General features: G+C 38.0%; 1 protein-coding gene across 2 annotated transcripts in view; it reads left to right on the forward strand.

Annotated features, from left to right (window-relative positions):
- Positions 1–200: 200 nt before the first annotated feature.
- Positions 201–14,492, forward strand: part of tspan15 (tetraspanin 15) — a 62,612-nt gene continuing 48,320 nt past the window's right edge. Inside the window, exon 1 of one of the 2 annotated variants that reach the window (XM_047363981.1) lies at positions 201–378. In XM_047363981.1, the coding sequence (XP_047219937.1) occupies positions 289–378 (90 nt within the window). In that variant the 5' untranslated portion in view covers positions 201–288. The remainder of the gene's footprint in view (positions 379–14,492) is intronic. The other variant, XM_047363980.1, reaches the window with a different exon arrangement.

A 14,492-nucleotide genomic window follows, 5' to 3' on the forward strand; every position in this document is an offset into this window, starting at 1 on the left:
GATTGACTGCAACAAAAACTATTCGTTATTGAATTAAATTGCAATACATCTATTTAATATATGAGTTTCACTTCTTGAGTTGATATTCCAAAATAAATTAACTTCTCGATTTTATTCTAATTGATTTAGCCGCACCTGTATTTTAGGCCCACTATCCGACCATTCTTCAGCAGCTTGACGCGCCTACAGGTGTGGCAGCGATGACAACCCGGAAGTGAGTTGCAGTCAACAGAGACGAGACGCGCTGAAATTTACACTATTCATTTAGGGTTAGACACACTGGAAACAATGGCTAACCAAAGCGAAAGTCAATGCTGCAAAATATTTTCCTACACGCTTTTGAAATTCCTCTTGTTCTTCTACGCCTGTATCTTCTGGGTGAGTGTGGCCGTAATTATTGAGATGTTTTAGAGATCCCGGGTGGCTGGAACAGAGACTGTGTGGTGAGACTGAGACTGAGCTTGTTTACATGTGTCAAGTCTATGGAAAATAACAGTGGTGCTCGTTATTCAGGTTTCTAGCGAATAGAACAGATTATACCACTTCTTTGTTGTCATTGCACATTCAGGTATACAATGAAATTGCAGTGCGTCTCCAGCCAGTGTGTTGTAATGTAAAGAACAATTTACAACCGAGGCTCCGACGGTGTTTGTTTTAACTTGTGAAGTAACGATATCTCTCACATCAGAGCTGCTGCCTTTTACCTTTTGGCCACACCTTCCTTGCTCACCTTTTACACTGTCGCTACTGTTTCAGGAAATCTTCCAGTTGTGTTGGCGTGTGCGTCTGTATGTGTGTTAGTAACCAAATGGGGAAGTTAATCTAAAGTCCTAGTGTCACAGTTTTCTCAGGAGCCTTCATGTCCCAAATGGTCTAATTTACATTCTGCTGGCTGCTTAACTGTTATTCGTGTACAGTCATGCTGAATAAGATTTTAAAGACTATTTTTGTTTTGTTTTTAATTGCCACGAGCATGACTCAAGGCTTATGTCATAATTGTAGTCAAAGCTCAGTAGGATCCACACAATATGTTTTAAGGAGCTTGTTCAATTTCTTGTGAGAAACTGCTGGTAAATATTGCTGTTTATTATACAAGTACATCTCATGGAATCCGAAACATTATCAAAATGCTGAATTATTCTTATAATTCCATGTTGGATGTTTTCTGTCTTTGTTATTGAAAGCAACTTTCCTTCTATTTATCACTAGTTTTATGTTTTTGGATTATTTGTTATTTGGATAGATTTTTCTTTTCTAGGAATAATTAGATGCACACAAGATCTTTTCTGGTTTACATCTTTTGAATTTGGTTTTTATACACTGGGATCATATGCACAACATTATGGTCAGAATCCAGCATTGTATTTATACATACGCGTCTTTCAGATTCACAAAATATTTGGCCAGAATATTGTCTTTTTGTTTATGCATTTTCACATACTGGTTGAAAATGGGCAGCTGGTTTGTAAGGCTACAACTGATTTAGATCAACCAAGGACTAAAGTCGGGGAGTTTGGATGTTTTACCTGCAGTTCATGTACGCAGCCAGATATTGTCCAGGCTGCCAGGGAAGGTTGGCTGCTTGGAGGTGAATAGACAACAAACAGTAAAATACTCCTAAATTCTCTTGGCAAGTAGAATGGTCTTAAAGTCATGCCGAGAATCTCCACGTTGGGGCTATAGATGGTACACTTTACTGTGATTATAGGACATGAAAGGGGAAAAACGGTACTAAAGTTTTTTTTGATGGAAGTAGTTTTGAATCCAAGAGAAAACAATGGAATAGCAAAATGGTCCCAGTTTATGCATCAAAGCATATGCCCCTAATCTTTTATCTGTGTTTATAAAAACTTCAGTCTATTAAAGTACATGAGTTCTTATTGTTGATGCATTTATTGACTTGGAGAAATCCTTAAAACGCCAAACCATCTGAGCCATCTCTTTAATACCATCAACTGATGAATGAAAACCTTTTTATGAAGTGATAGAAACCTTGACCATGGCCATTTTATAAAATAATTTCTAGGAATGCTTGATGTGTATTGTCCACACCACCAGCCATACAATATCATATGCTGACAGTACACAATGAAGGGTCATGTCAGCGCATGAGGATGGAAGGATGTCCATGTTGTCTAAAGATATTTCCACCACTTTGACATTTTCCTACACATTAACACATTTTATTGCAGGTTTAAGTGATCAACATATTTGAAAACTTCCAAATAGGCATGTCATCTGGATCTTTTATTATCTATACAGAGTGCATGATTAAACGTTTTAGGTATTGGAAAAGTAAGTTTGTTAAAAGCAAAATTGTTATTTGTAAAAGAGACATTCTATTTGTCATGATAAAATTCCTTATCAGGATCATTGTTTACAGCTTTGGCCTGTTTATAGAATCTTATATCAGGGATAACAGTGTATATTTGTACCAGCAGATAAAAACCACTCATTTGTTTCTGAATCCTTTTGGCATGGGCAAACAGAGGAGTATGATAAAGATGGCTTAGAGGGTGCAGGAGTAGGATTATTATAGAGAATAAATGCTGCACTGATAGTGGAAGGAAAGGCAAATATTTAAGATACATTTACTTTGATTCTACAGATAGCCGATCAACTCTTTATAATAAAGTAATTTTCTATTCAGGCTCTGAGAAGAATGTCGTTAATGAAAAAAATTACGAGCAGTTTTTGTCATATTGTTGCTTTTGCATAAAAGCGTTGTTAGGTATTATTTGTCAACTCAGAGGCAAGAATGATAAAGAGTCAGTTTTACTTGCAGCAAGGGTAGCTCACTTTGCAGTGCAGACTACAAAGTTTTGACACCTTATCTCTTTATTTATATGCAGAGTTCAACAGACAGTTCAGACAGTGTGTGTGTGTGTGTGTGTGTGTGTGTGTGTGTGTGTGTGTGTGTGTGAGAGAGAAGAGGCTGGTTCTCACAGAATGTGATTCAGCCTCTGGTGTGTGTGTGTACAAATAGATAACGGAGATCCCACACACACAGGGAGGACTGCATACCAGAGCATGATACAAAGCAGAGTGCAGCTGCACTCGGCACAAAGTTTTTACATGAGTGATAACAAGTTTTCGCACCCATCCAACAAGCGTAGACACTCAGAATCTGCACAGTGATGCACTGATTAGGGGAATGGTGGCCTAGTGGTTAGAACAGGAGGTTTGTGTTCCAGAGGGGACACAAGGGGCCAGGTTCATATCCCACAGATTACCACTCTGGGTCCCTGAGCAAGACCCTTAGCCCCAGAATGCTCCCCGGGCGCTACACAATGGCAGCCCACTGCTCCCTGTAAGGGATGGGTTAAATGCAGAGGACAAATTTCATTGTAATGTCCATGTGCAACGATCAATAAAGATTATTATTATTATTGATTAGATGTGAGTTAAGTTCTTCTTTTCTTTATTTAAATGAATGTTTTTTCAGTTATAACTTTCTGCAATGTTTGCCGATAATGACAAATACTGAAAGAATAATCAAATGCAATTAGCACTAAGATAGCAAATTGTAAGGAAGTTTGTGTTGCTTAAACTTTTGAAAGAGCATTTTTTTATTCATTTATACATACCCATCTGACTTGTTAATAGCCTTATTTTCTGTACTGTCATACAGGATCTGTCTTGGCTGAATATCAGCTGCTAGGGATGTAAACAAGCAAACATAATGGTTCATTACAGTAAAGAAACAATGTCCAAAAGATGAGTAATATCCTGCATACTCTGGTCAAAGATTTAAGTAGAAAATGGACAATGGCACTTTAACAACTGGCTAACTATAAATAAGTATGTTACTGTTGAGGCTCAAATAGGAGCTAAAACTGAGCAATAGGGTAATGGGAATACCTTAGGTCATGCTTCACATTCTGTGTAAATCAGTGGGATAGGATTTCATCAAATGATTTGTAAACATGGTCTAAAATCAGCTCAAAACTGCTCTGATTTGAGTATTTGAGTATTTATATTTTTAATAGTTGTAGTGTGTTTCCAGTGTTAAACGTTTGGTATTTCAATGTGCACATAAAAGGTAATTGCAAAAAAGTTGTCTGTTTGGAGTCCAAACATTATTGAAAAATGTAGTGGAATGAAAAATGGTTTAGAAAAAGTTGCAAGCAGTAGTGATAACCGCAGGTTTTTTGTAAACCATAGTCCACCATGACTAGGGATGGGTACCTTTCACATTTGAACTAATACGGTACCAATGTCCGGTACCTTGGAATCGGTATCTGTACAGTACCAATTTTTGATACTTTTGTGTGTGTTTACGTGGTAATAAAAATTAACTCATTTAATTATCTCACAATTTTTCTATCAACCTATTTACACTCACCGACCCCTCTATTAGGTACACCTGTCCAACTGCTCGTTAACGCAAATTTCTAATCTGCCAATCACATGGCAGCAACTCAGTGCATTTAGACATGGTCAAGACGATCTGCTGCAGTTCAAACAGAGCATCAGAATGGGGAAGAAAGGTGATGTAAGTGACTTTGAACTTGACATGGTTGTTGGTGCAACATTCGGATGGTAGGGTCAGAATTTGGCGTCAACAACGTGAAAGCATGGATCCATCCGGCCTTGTATCAACGGTTCAGGGTGGTGGTGTAATCGTGTGGGGGACTTTTCTTCTTTTCTTTTGCAGACAACGAGTAGCTAACAGATGCAGGCGTGCTAACGGTGCCAAATACAGGAGTTGTTGCCATAGATCTGAAACTGTCAAATGGTGCACTCTTCAGCCTTGAGAAAAATCTTGTGCTTAACCAGGTGCTTCCTCAGATTAGAAGTATTCCCGTTGCTGGCCTTGCACTTCGTGTCACAAATATTGCAGCGAGCGTAATCTGAATTGCATTTTGAAAAGTGGAGCCATACTTTCAAGCACTTTTTATCATCCATACTTGCTTTGTTGACTATACTAGCTGCAACTGATGTCATTACGCTTTTGTTCGTGCAATGCTGTATTTATGTCTGGCATGGAAAATCGCCCACTCTTCCACTCCCTCAGTGTCACAATGATGCATTTAGGTACCGAAACATGGTACCATTTGATTTTACATGAATAGGTACTCGGTAGTACCAACGGAGTACCTATAAAATTACATAATTCGGTACCCATCCCTACAGATGCATGGTACCTGGGCTAAGCAGAAACTAGAGAACTGGGTGGTGGCTCATTGCTCAAAAGTTCTCCTTTTCAGATGAAAGTAAATTAAGTGTCTCATTTGGTAGAGCAAGATCCCGGAGTCTGATGGAAGTGTAAGGGTTGTAGGGGTGTACTCACTTTTTTTTGCCAGCACATTAATGACATTAATGGCTGTGTGTTAAGTTATTTTGAGGGGACAGCAAATTTAAACTGTTATACAAGCTGTACACTAAATACTTTACAGTGTTTTAGAGTGTCATATTTTCAGTATTGTCCCAATAAAGGATAATTAAACTATTTAAAAAATGTGAGGGGTGTACTCACTTTTCTGAGATTCTGTATATGTTAGTGGGATAATCTAACTCACAGTATTGCTGAAATTGAGTTAAAAACTAGATATGCAAAGATTTGTATTAATTTAGCTTTGTACACTTTTGAATTACTGATAAGGATGGAACTTATGTGTTCAATGTCAACTGAATAAAAATAATTAAAAAATACATTAAACGGCTAACTGAATGCGAAATAACAAACAGGCCTGCTAACCAGTTTATGTTGGGCAATAGTGTCTACCCCACATGCAGCCAGCTCCAGTCATTGAAGGAGATTGGACTCTGGACCTAAGTATTCCTCAGTTGGATAGTTTTTCGGATTTAAATAAAATTTTTTCTTTTTCCTCTGGTTTCAGAAATGTTTTTTAGTGTCAAGTTCTGCTTTATGCTTTCATAACTGTAGCACTGCAGAGATATCTTGGCTGTTTGGCAACGTAACCTTGGTCTGCTTCCTTTATATCAGTCATTCACAGCCTTAAGTGCACACAGATAAACAGAGGCCTGCCTGTGTTATTGTAGTTTGTTCCACCATGGTAGAAGCTGAGGCAGACGTATGTTTCCATTGCCCTTTGTTTGTGAGATGATAAGATTATGAGGAATATTTGAACATAGGTTATTATGTTTTACAGTCGTCCTTTTCGAAGAGGCTTGACTATTTTCTGCGGGGTGTGTTTTTTTTTTTTTTGTTAAAATTTGTTTGCATTGATCCAGAAGGTAGCAAACCTTTTTTAAAAATTACTTTCATCTACAAACTTCAGCTTTTGTTACTGTTGACATAAGGCATTGTTTTTTTCACTTTTAAATGGGTTTAAGGGTATTCGGTTCTCACTTCTAAGAGGAAGTAAATCCGTGGTGAGCCACCAATCAGGCAGACACAATAACAGATGGCAAGTGGGGACATGTAAGGAAAGGACATTGTGATGTTTAAGAAAAATAGTTTGAGCTTTTGAAACCCACTGTATTCAGTTTCTTGAACTCTTCTGATAATCATAGAATCAGTAAAATTGGATCTAATTCCATTTGAATTCCCAGGATGATTGAGGGAAAAAAAAACAGGATACCTTACGCTATTAGTCTTGTAACCGTGGACAAAGAGCATAGCCAAGTGATGCAGTAGATTCAATGGTCCCACACTTCCTGCATACTTTTTATTTGCTTACAAGACAAATTTGGCCACTCGAAACCTGTCCAGTTGCGAAAATAAGACAGTCATGGTGTGGAACCTGAAGAAGTGCCACAAATTATTCCTAAATGTAAGACTGATTTAAAACCACAATTTGTCCAGCTATGAGCTGTATGTTTGTTAAACAGATGACTGCAGGCTGGGTGCTGAAGCAGATGCTCCATTTATTTGGCTAGCTAAGCTTTAGACTAGCAAAATGCACAGTGAGCACTTGAAACCTCCTAGTTAATCTGTTTTTAAAGGTGGTTTATTCTATATTCTGCTTAAGTCTATGTAAATAAAAATAACAACAAATGCGTGTTATAGATGAGATTATTACAACAATAATAATCAATATGTCAATTTTGCTGCAGTAGAAAAAGTTGTTTTTCTGGGTTTTCCTTTTTTTAAATAAAAGCAATTGAATCATGTATCTTGTATACAGTGACAGTGAAACCATGGTAGTTTTAGGTTATCACACAGAGAAAACTACATATTCATGATATGATTGCATTGTATCAAAAATCTTTCACAGTGTTGACCATTTTACCCCCTCAACATGTGTTTACTGCCCTCCAGCTCCCAGCACTCATTTTCTGCATTTTAATACTTGTAAATCCACATCAAAGCTATATATTTCCCTTCTTCTGCTATGGGAAAAAAAAGCTTAACACATTGACTGTAAAGCAGGAATCAAGGTTCACATTTTCATCTTCTGTCGGTGTCAAACTACTTAAGAGTTGTTTACCTGCATTTTATTACTTTTCTATTCAATTCAGTTTTATTTATATAGCGCCAATTCACAACACATGTTGTCTCAAGGCACTTCACAACAGTCAGGTACATACATTCCAATTAATCCTAACCATTGAACAGTCCAGTCGGAGTTAGTTATTTATTCAAATTGGATAAAAAGTTTTTCTGTCTAAGGAATCCCAGCAGATTGCATCCAGTCAGTGACTTGCAGCATTCACTCCTCCCGGATGAGCATGTAGAGACAGTGGACAGTCACTGGCATTGTACTCGTACTTGTCGTCTTCCGCTTATCCGGGACCGGGTCGCGGGGGCAGCAGACTCAGCAGAGACGCCCAGACGTCCCTCTCCTCAGACACCTCCTCCGTGGGGAGCCCAAGGCGTTCCCAGGCCAGGCCAGCCGAGAGACATAGTCTCTCCAGCGTGTCCTGGGCCGTCCCCGGGGCCTCCTCCTCCCTCATACTGAGCATGCATGTAGCGACAGTGGAGAGGAAAAACTCCCTTTTAACAGGAAGAAACCTCCAGCAGAACCAGGCTCAGTGTGAGCAGCCATCTCCCACGACCGACTGGGGGTTTGAGAGAACAGAGCAGAGACACAAAGAGAACAAAGAAGCACTGATCCAGGAGTCCTTTATATTGGAAGGAAAAGTAAATATTAATGGATGTAGCTCCTTTAGTCGTTTCGCCTAGAAAGAAAGAACAGATAAACTCTGAGCCAGTTTTCAAGGTTAGAGTCTGAAAGAGAGGACATACAGTTAGTTACTGTTAAGCTCAGTCAATCGCCATGTCTAGGAGAGAGAAAGGTTTAAACACGGAAAGACAGGGCCATGTGGATCATCGGTAGAGTGTGAGCATTAAGCTGTTGCCAGCAGAAGCTCGGACGATTACCCTCTCCAGAAAGGTGTCACAGGTAGACACAGAGCCAGGCCAGGTGTAGCTTCTAGGAAAAGAAAAGCGAGAACAAAGTTAAAAGCTGAAATAACAGCAAATAATGCAAAATTGGAGAGTAGTGTGAGAATGTAGCGAAGAGGCTTAATAGTTTGAAAAAATATGGAATTTGATTGTAATATTGTCCATGTTTGGAAAAATCTGTAAACAATAAGAGTATGGAAAAATACCTGCATTTGCAGACTTTGCCCCCTATTATGTTGTCTAAATATTGTCTCTGTCCTATAAAAAGATGAGGCAGGATTTAGTTTCTATGCCCTCATTTCTAGAACAAACAAATGTACAGAACCGTTCTTTAAATCAGAACGGAAAACCTTTTTGTTTACAGCAGGTTTTCATCAAAGATCCTGATTAACGAACTGTTTGCCTGTTTGAAACATTAGATGGAAAACTAGATTTACTGGAGATTTAAATTTAACTGCCTGCTAAAATGACCACATAAACTCAGCAGCTGCTCTGTTATGTCGCTTACAAGCAGAATGAGAACCTGAGGTGAGAAAATGTCATTTTTTTCACACCCTGTTCTAAAATGCTTGGTAAGTGACCTAGGTGATAAGGACTGATTCACATGTCAGCGGTTGTCTTCCTGTCAGCTGAACGTACCGCTCTTCTGTCACTCACTGAACAAAAAATATTTAAAAAAAAAGCAGAAATGCTGTTAGTCCATTTGGTGCTGTTTTTACTTTTTGAAATGGAGAAATAAATCAAACTTGCAGTGTTCAAAGCAGGGTTCAGAATCTTGAGTGATGACTTAAAAGTAATGCATTTAAAGAAGCTGTCCTCTTGCTAAACCACTTTGATGTGTGCTCTGTTCCTAAGAGCATTTTTATAAATGTGTTACACATGTGAACTTTTTTCTATATTGTTTTTCATTGATAAGATTAAATGTAATAACACACAAGTAGTACTACGGTTCAAGTGTAAACAGCAGCTGTTTGGCTCATATAAAACTGACTGAACTGTAGCAGTAGCAGCTGTTCATTTATGTATTTATACATCAATAATTTCTTCAGCAGCTCTCATCCATTACCATTCTGGTTAACCTAATTTACCATGCCTATGGACTTTATCTATGGTGGTTAGTAAAATGTTCTCCCCTCTTTAGAAACCAGGTTTTTATGATGCTTAATATTAGACAGTGATGTCATTTTCTTTTTTTTTTTCCTTCTTTATTTATAGGATTTTTGGAATGATATACATGACGTACAAAAACATAAATCCCCCAAGGAAACTAGTCACAGACAACAATTACAATAAAAATGGATGAATAAATAAAATAATAACAACAAAAGGTAGAATGGATAAGTAAGGGGGAGTCAGGTTTAGCCTAAACCGGCTCAGTTATAGTTGAGGTGCAAACACACCCTCCATTTCTGCTACCTGTATGACCCCCTTCTCTTTTCCAATTGTTATAATCAGTCTGACAGAGAGAGGTATCCCAATCCTTGTGGTTTTTAGTATAACAATGACCATCAGTGGGACCCTTTGTGGGGTGCCTTGAGACGACATTGTTGTAAATAAGCGCCGTTTAACTACATAATCTGAACTGAAACTATCTGTGTAGTTATGCTGCTATAGACTTAGGCTGCTGGAGGACATAACGACCACTTTCACCCTCTTCGCTACATTCTCACACTACTCTCCAATTTTGCATTATTTGCTGTTATTTCAGCTTTTAACCTTGTTCTCTCTATTCTCTTCCTAGAAGCTACACCTGGCCTGGCTCTGTGTCTACCTGTGACACCTTTCTGGAGAGGGGCATCGTCCAAGCTTCTGCTGGCAACAACTTAATGCTCACCCTCTACCGATGATCCACATAGCCCTGCCATTTAGTGTTTAACCCTTTCTCTCTCCTAGACATGGCGATTGACTGAGCTTAACTGTAACTAACTGTATGTGCTCTCTTTCAGACTCTAACCTTGAAAACTGGCTCAGAGTTTATCTGTTCTTTCTTTCTAGGTGAAACGACTAAAGGAGCTACATCCATCAACATTTACCTTTCCTTCCCATAGAAAGTACTCCTGGATCAGTGCTTCTTTGTTCTCTTTGTGTCTCTGCTCTGTTCTCTCAAACCCCCAGTCGGTCGTGGCAGATGGCCGCTCACACTGAGCCTGGTTCTGCTGGAGGTTTCTTCCTGTTAAAAGGGAGTTTTTCCTCTCCACTGTCGCTACATGCATGCTCAGTATGAGGGATTGCTGCAAAGTCAGTGCCAGTGACTGTCCACTGTCTCTACATGCTCATCCAGGAGGAGGGAATGCTGCACGTCACTGACTGGATGCAATCTGCTGGGTTTCCTTAGATAGAAAAACTTTTTATCCAATTTGAATAAATAACTAACTCCGACTGCACTGTTCAATTGTTAGGATTAATTGGAATGTATGTACCTGACTGTTGTGAAGTGCCTTGAGACAACATGTGTTGTGAATTGGCGCTATATAAATAAAACTGAATTGAATTAATAATGTCAGCAGGGTGTGATTTTTTTTTTTTTTTACTGTAGTAATCATTCAGTATAGTGAGGGGAAAATAGATAAACAACAACAACAAAAAAAAGGAGAGAAAAAAAATCAGTGAGTCTTTCCATGCTGTGAGCAAAAACATGCTTAAGAGTAATGTGTATCCGACCAGTGCACCTGACTAACAACAAGAAGGTTATGCTCTAAGAGCAATTTTATTGTGACTAAGTGAAGGAGAGAGTAAGAGCACATTCAATGGAGGGGCCCCAGGTGTCACTAAACTTCTGATGGATATTGATCCTATTATATCTAAGTTTTTCTAATGGAATTAAGGAGAGCACTTCCCAAACCGATTCAGAAAACGATGGCGGTTCGTCTGACTTTCAATGGCGGAGAACAAGCCTCCGAGCTTGCAATGAAGAGAAGGCAATAAAATTAGCCTGGGGTTTGGTGATAAAAATACTCTTGTCTGGAACCCCCAAAATACCAATAATTGGATTAGGATTAATTTTAGTACGGCATATCTGTAAAAAAACTTCAAAGATACGACCCCAAAACAGAGATAAAGACGGACAATCCAAGAACATATGCCCAGTGGAAGCAGGGTTCAGATGACACCTAATACAGGTAGGATTGACACCAGGATAAATCCTAGAAAGTTTTTACCTAGTGTAATGCAAGCAATGCAAAGTGATGTCATTTTTAAACTTTTTTTCACCCTTTACTGTAATGTGACTCACCTGAGACCATGTATTTACATACACTGTATAAAAAAATCTAACTTTTGTTTTCCCTCACTGTCTGATATTGAATCAGACTTCCTGTTTCAGGTCAGTTAGGACTGAGATGTTTGTTGAATGCCAGGAAAATTAATCGGTCATTCTTTTCAATGCATTTTTTCAACTTCCATGAAATTTCAAAGTGTACTTACAATTTCTTTGTATCTGGTTAAATTTCGTTTCAAAATGCATGACTTGTGGTTACCTTTCTCACAATAGTTTGCTGTAATTGAGGTTTGTAGGTCACCTTTTCAGCTCTGGCCACACATTTTCTGGAGGGTTGAGATGAGGGCTTTGTGATGAGTCCTCCAAAACACAGACTTTCCTGTCCCCTAGTCCCTTTTTAGCTAATAGAACAGTATATACCTATTGCGATTGTACATTTAAAAGATTTTTTTGTCAAAGCTTTAACTTACTGACTGATGTCTGAGCTATTGCTTGAAACCTTTTTCTGACCCAACCTTATGGGAAGTACAGGAGATTGCTCTCAGATGTAGAACACAAACACTAGCCCAAAAATCCAGAAGCTGTCAGCCTCTTGGCATCCTCCCTGACCCATTTGTCTTCTTTTTATCAGTTTGGAAGAAAAGTTCAGTTTCTCTCACTATGGTCCCATATTTTGGCCACGTATTGATGACTGTCCCATACTACATAGAGAATATATGGATTTCTTGTTTTTGTACACTTCTAACGGATATTCTTTTTACCGTTAGATCCTTTTGGATGCAAATGTGAGAAAAATCCTACCAGAACAGCTGACCCTTCAGGTTAATTTTAGAATCACTGTAATTGATGGCAGGGGGAACTCAAAACGACTGAATGCTGAATTAACGGTTTTCACACCAATACAACCAGAATACTGCCCACTTGCAGGCGGATTGTTTTTCAATTAAATTTCACAGTATATATGTTGGATTTAAGGTGTGACAACAATTTGAAAAGATTTATTTTAGTTGAATTCTATAACCTCACTAAGACATGGCTTTTTAACTAGGGTGTGTATACTTTTTAGATCCACTCTTCCCTTGGGATGCAACATATAAAAAAACATATCTTTAGAAAATCTGCAGAGTTTTATGTGGCAGTGCAGCATCTTATCTGACAAGCAGCATGAGGGATGGAGATGGTTTCTCAAGCGAAGAAAAAATCTGTTTTATTTATTTGATAGCAAGTAGGTTAAAGCTTTTCATAGTTAACTCACTTTCTGACTTATTCAGCAGAAACATTTATAACTTTGTCCATCAACCGTTGCTTTATTTACACCATTGCTACATGCTTGGCATTCTAATCTGAGTTGTTGTGCAGATGTAACATGTTTTGAGAAAACTGTCTATAAAAGAACTTTGCACAAAATCTCAATCTGATCCACTCTCTAAACAGGTGGAGCACACTCTCACTTTCACAGGGATGTTTGCGAGGAGGACTGCTGCACATGTGCTGCAGCTCTTGCAGCACATAAACAGTTATAGTTAATGAAATTAAACTGATCAGTAGCAGCGTAGCTCCAACATTGTTCACTTTCAGAGTAAGGTGGCTTTAATTTTAGACTACTGGTACTTGGTTGACCTTATATACACAAAAACACATCAATTAAGCTAAGTCTATACGAGTGGGGGGTTGGCTGTCTCTCAATGTGAGATAATAGGTCTGTAGTTCAAGTCTTAGCTGAAGTGTTCTTGCGTGGCTTTTCTTGCTCAAACCAGAAAACCTGCTTGTTAGGTTGTTTGTTTCAAAATTGATCTTGGACATGATGGTTGTTTGTCATGGCTGTTTGTCTAGTATGTTTTTGCATTGGCCCTGGGATTGACTAACGACCTGTCTGGGATGTACCCCACAAATGTACCCATCTGGGATAATCTCCAGCCTCACATAACAACTGTAGTTTACTTTCTCCTTGGTTTTAACTGCATGGTGTTTTGGTACTTTTAACATCTAAAAAAATCTAAATTATTAACATATTCTCATGTGTTATACAGGGTTCCTTAATAGTTTGAAAAAATATGGAATTTGATTGTAATATTGTCCATGTTTGGAAAAATCTGTAAACAATAAGAGTATGGAAAAATACCTGCATTTGCAGACTTTGCCCCCTATTATGTTGTCTAAATATTGTCTCTGTCCTATAAAAAGATGAGGCAGGATTTAGTTTCTATGCCCTCATTTCTAGAACAAACAAATGTACAGAACCGTTCTTTAAATCAGAACGGAAAACCTTTTTGTTTACAGCAGGTTTTCATCAAAGATCCTGATTAACGAACTGTTTGCCTGTTTGAAACATTAGATGGAAAACTAGATTTACTGGAGATTTAAATTTAAACATTAATATAAAGTTGGATTTAAATTTATTTGTTATATCAATATCTGTTTTTTTTATTCAAAGCAAAGTGTTTGACTTAATAAGCTGTGTTTCAGGCAAATTGTTAAAGGTCTTTTTGTCCTGTAAAGCACTTTTGATTAGCTTGTGTTTGAATGGTGCAATATTAATAATGCTTCGTTCCTTCAAATTTTAGTAGGTTAGTATGTGTTGTTGCTACAATTGTTAAGACTAGATGTAAAACTTTTTTCCAACTTTTGAGGGTGCTGTTTTGTAGTTTGACAAGCAGACATTTATATATTAATAAACTGTTTGCAAACAGATTCTATCTAAATCAAAAAAGCGTAATTGTAAATCATTCAACACAGACTGTATTTTGCTTATAATCTAACACTCTGAGAGGTTACCTCATTAGTATGAATAATGATGAAAGTAACTTGTCTTGCAAGTTTTTCCTTTTTTGGTTTAAATTGAGATCTTTAAAAACAAAACTCAGTGCAGTTTAATGTTAATAGCCACATGACGACAAATGTTATCCACTTTATAAAGGGATCCAGATCATATGGATCCCTTATTGGATATATATTGGATCC

The sequence above is a fragment of the Girardinichthys multiradiatus genome, chromosome 4 (assembly GCF_021462225.1).
Source record: "Girardinichthys multiradiatus isolate DD_20200921_A chromosome 4, DD_fGirMul_XY1, whole genome shotgun sequence".
NCBI classification, from domain to species: Eukaryota; Metazoa; Chordata; class Actinopteri; order Cyprinodontiformes; family Goodeidae; genus Girardinichthys; species Girardinichthys multiradiatus.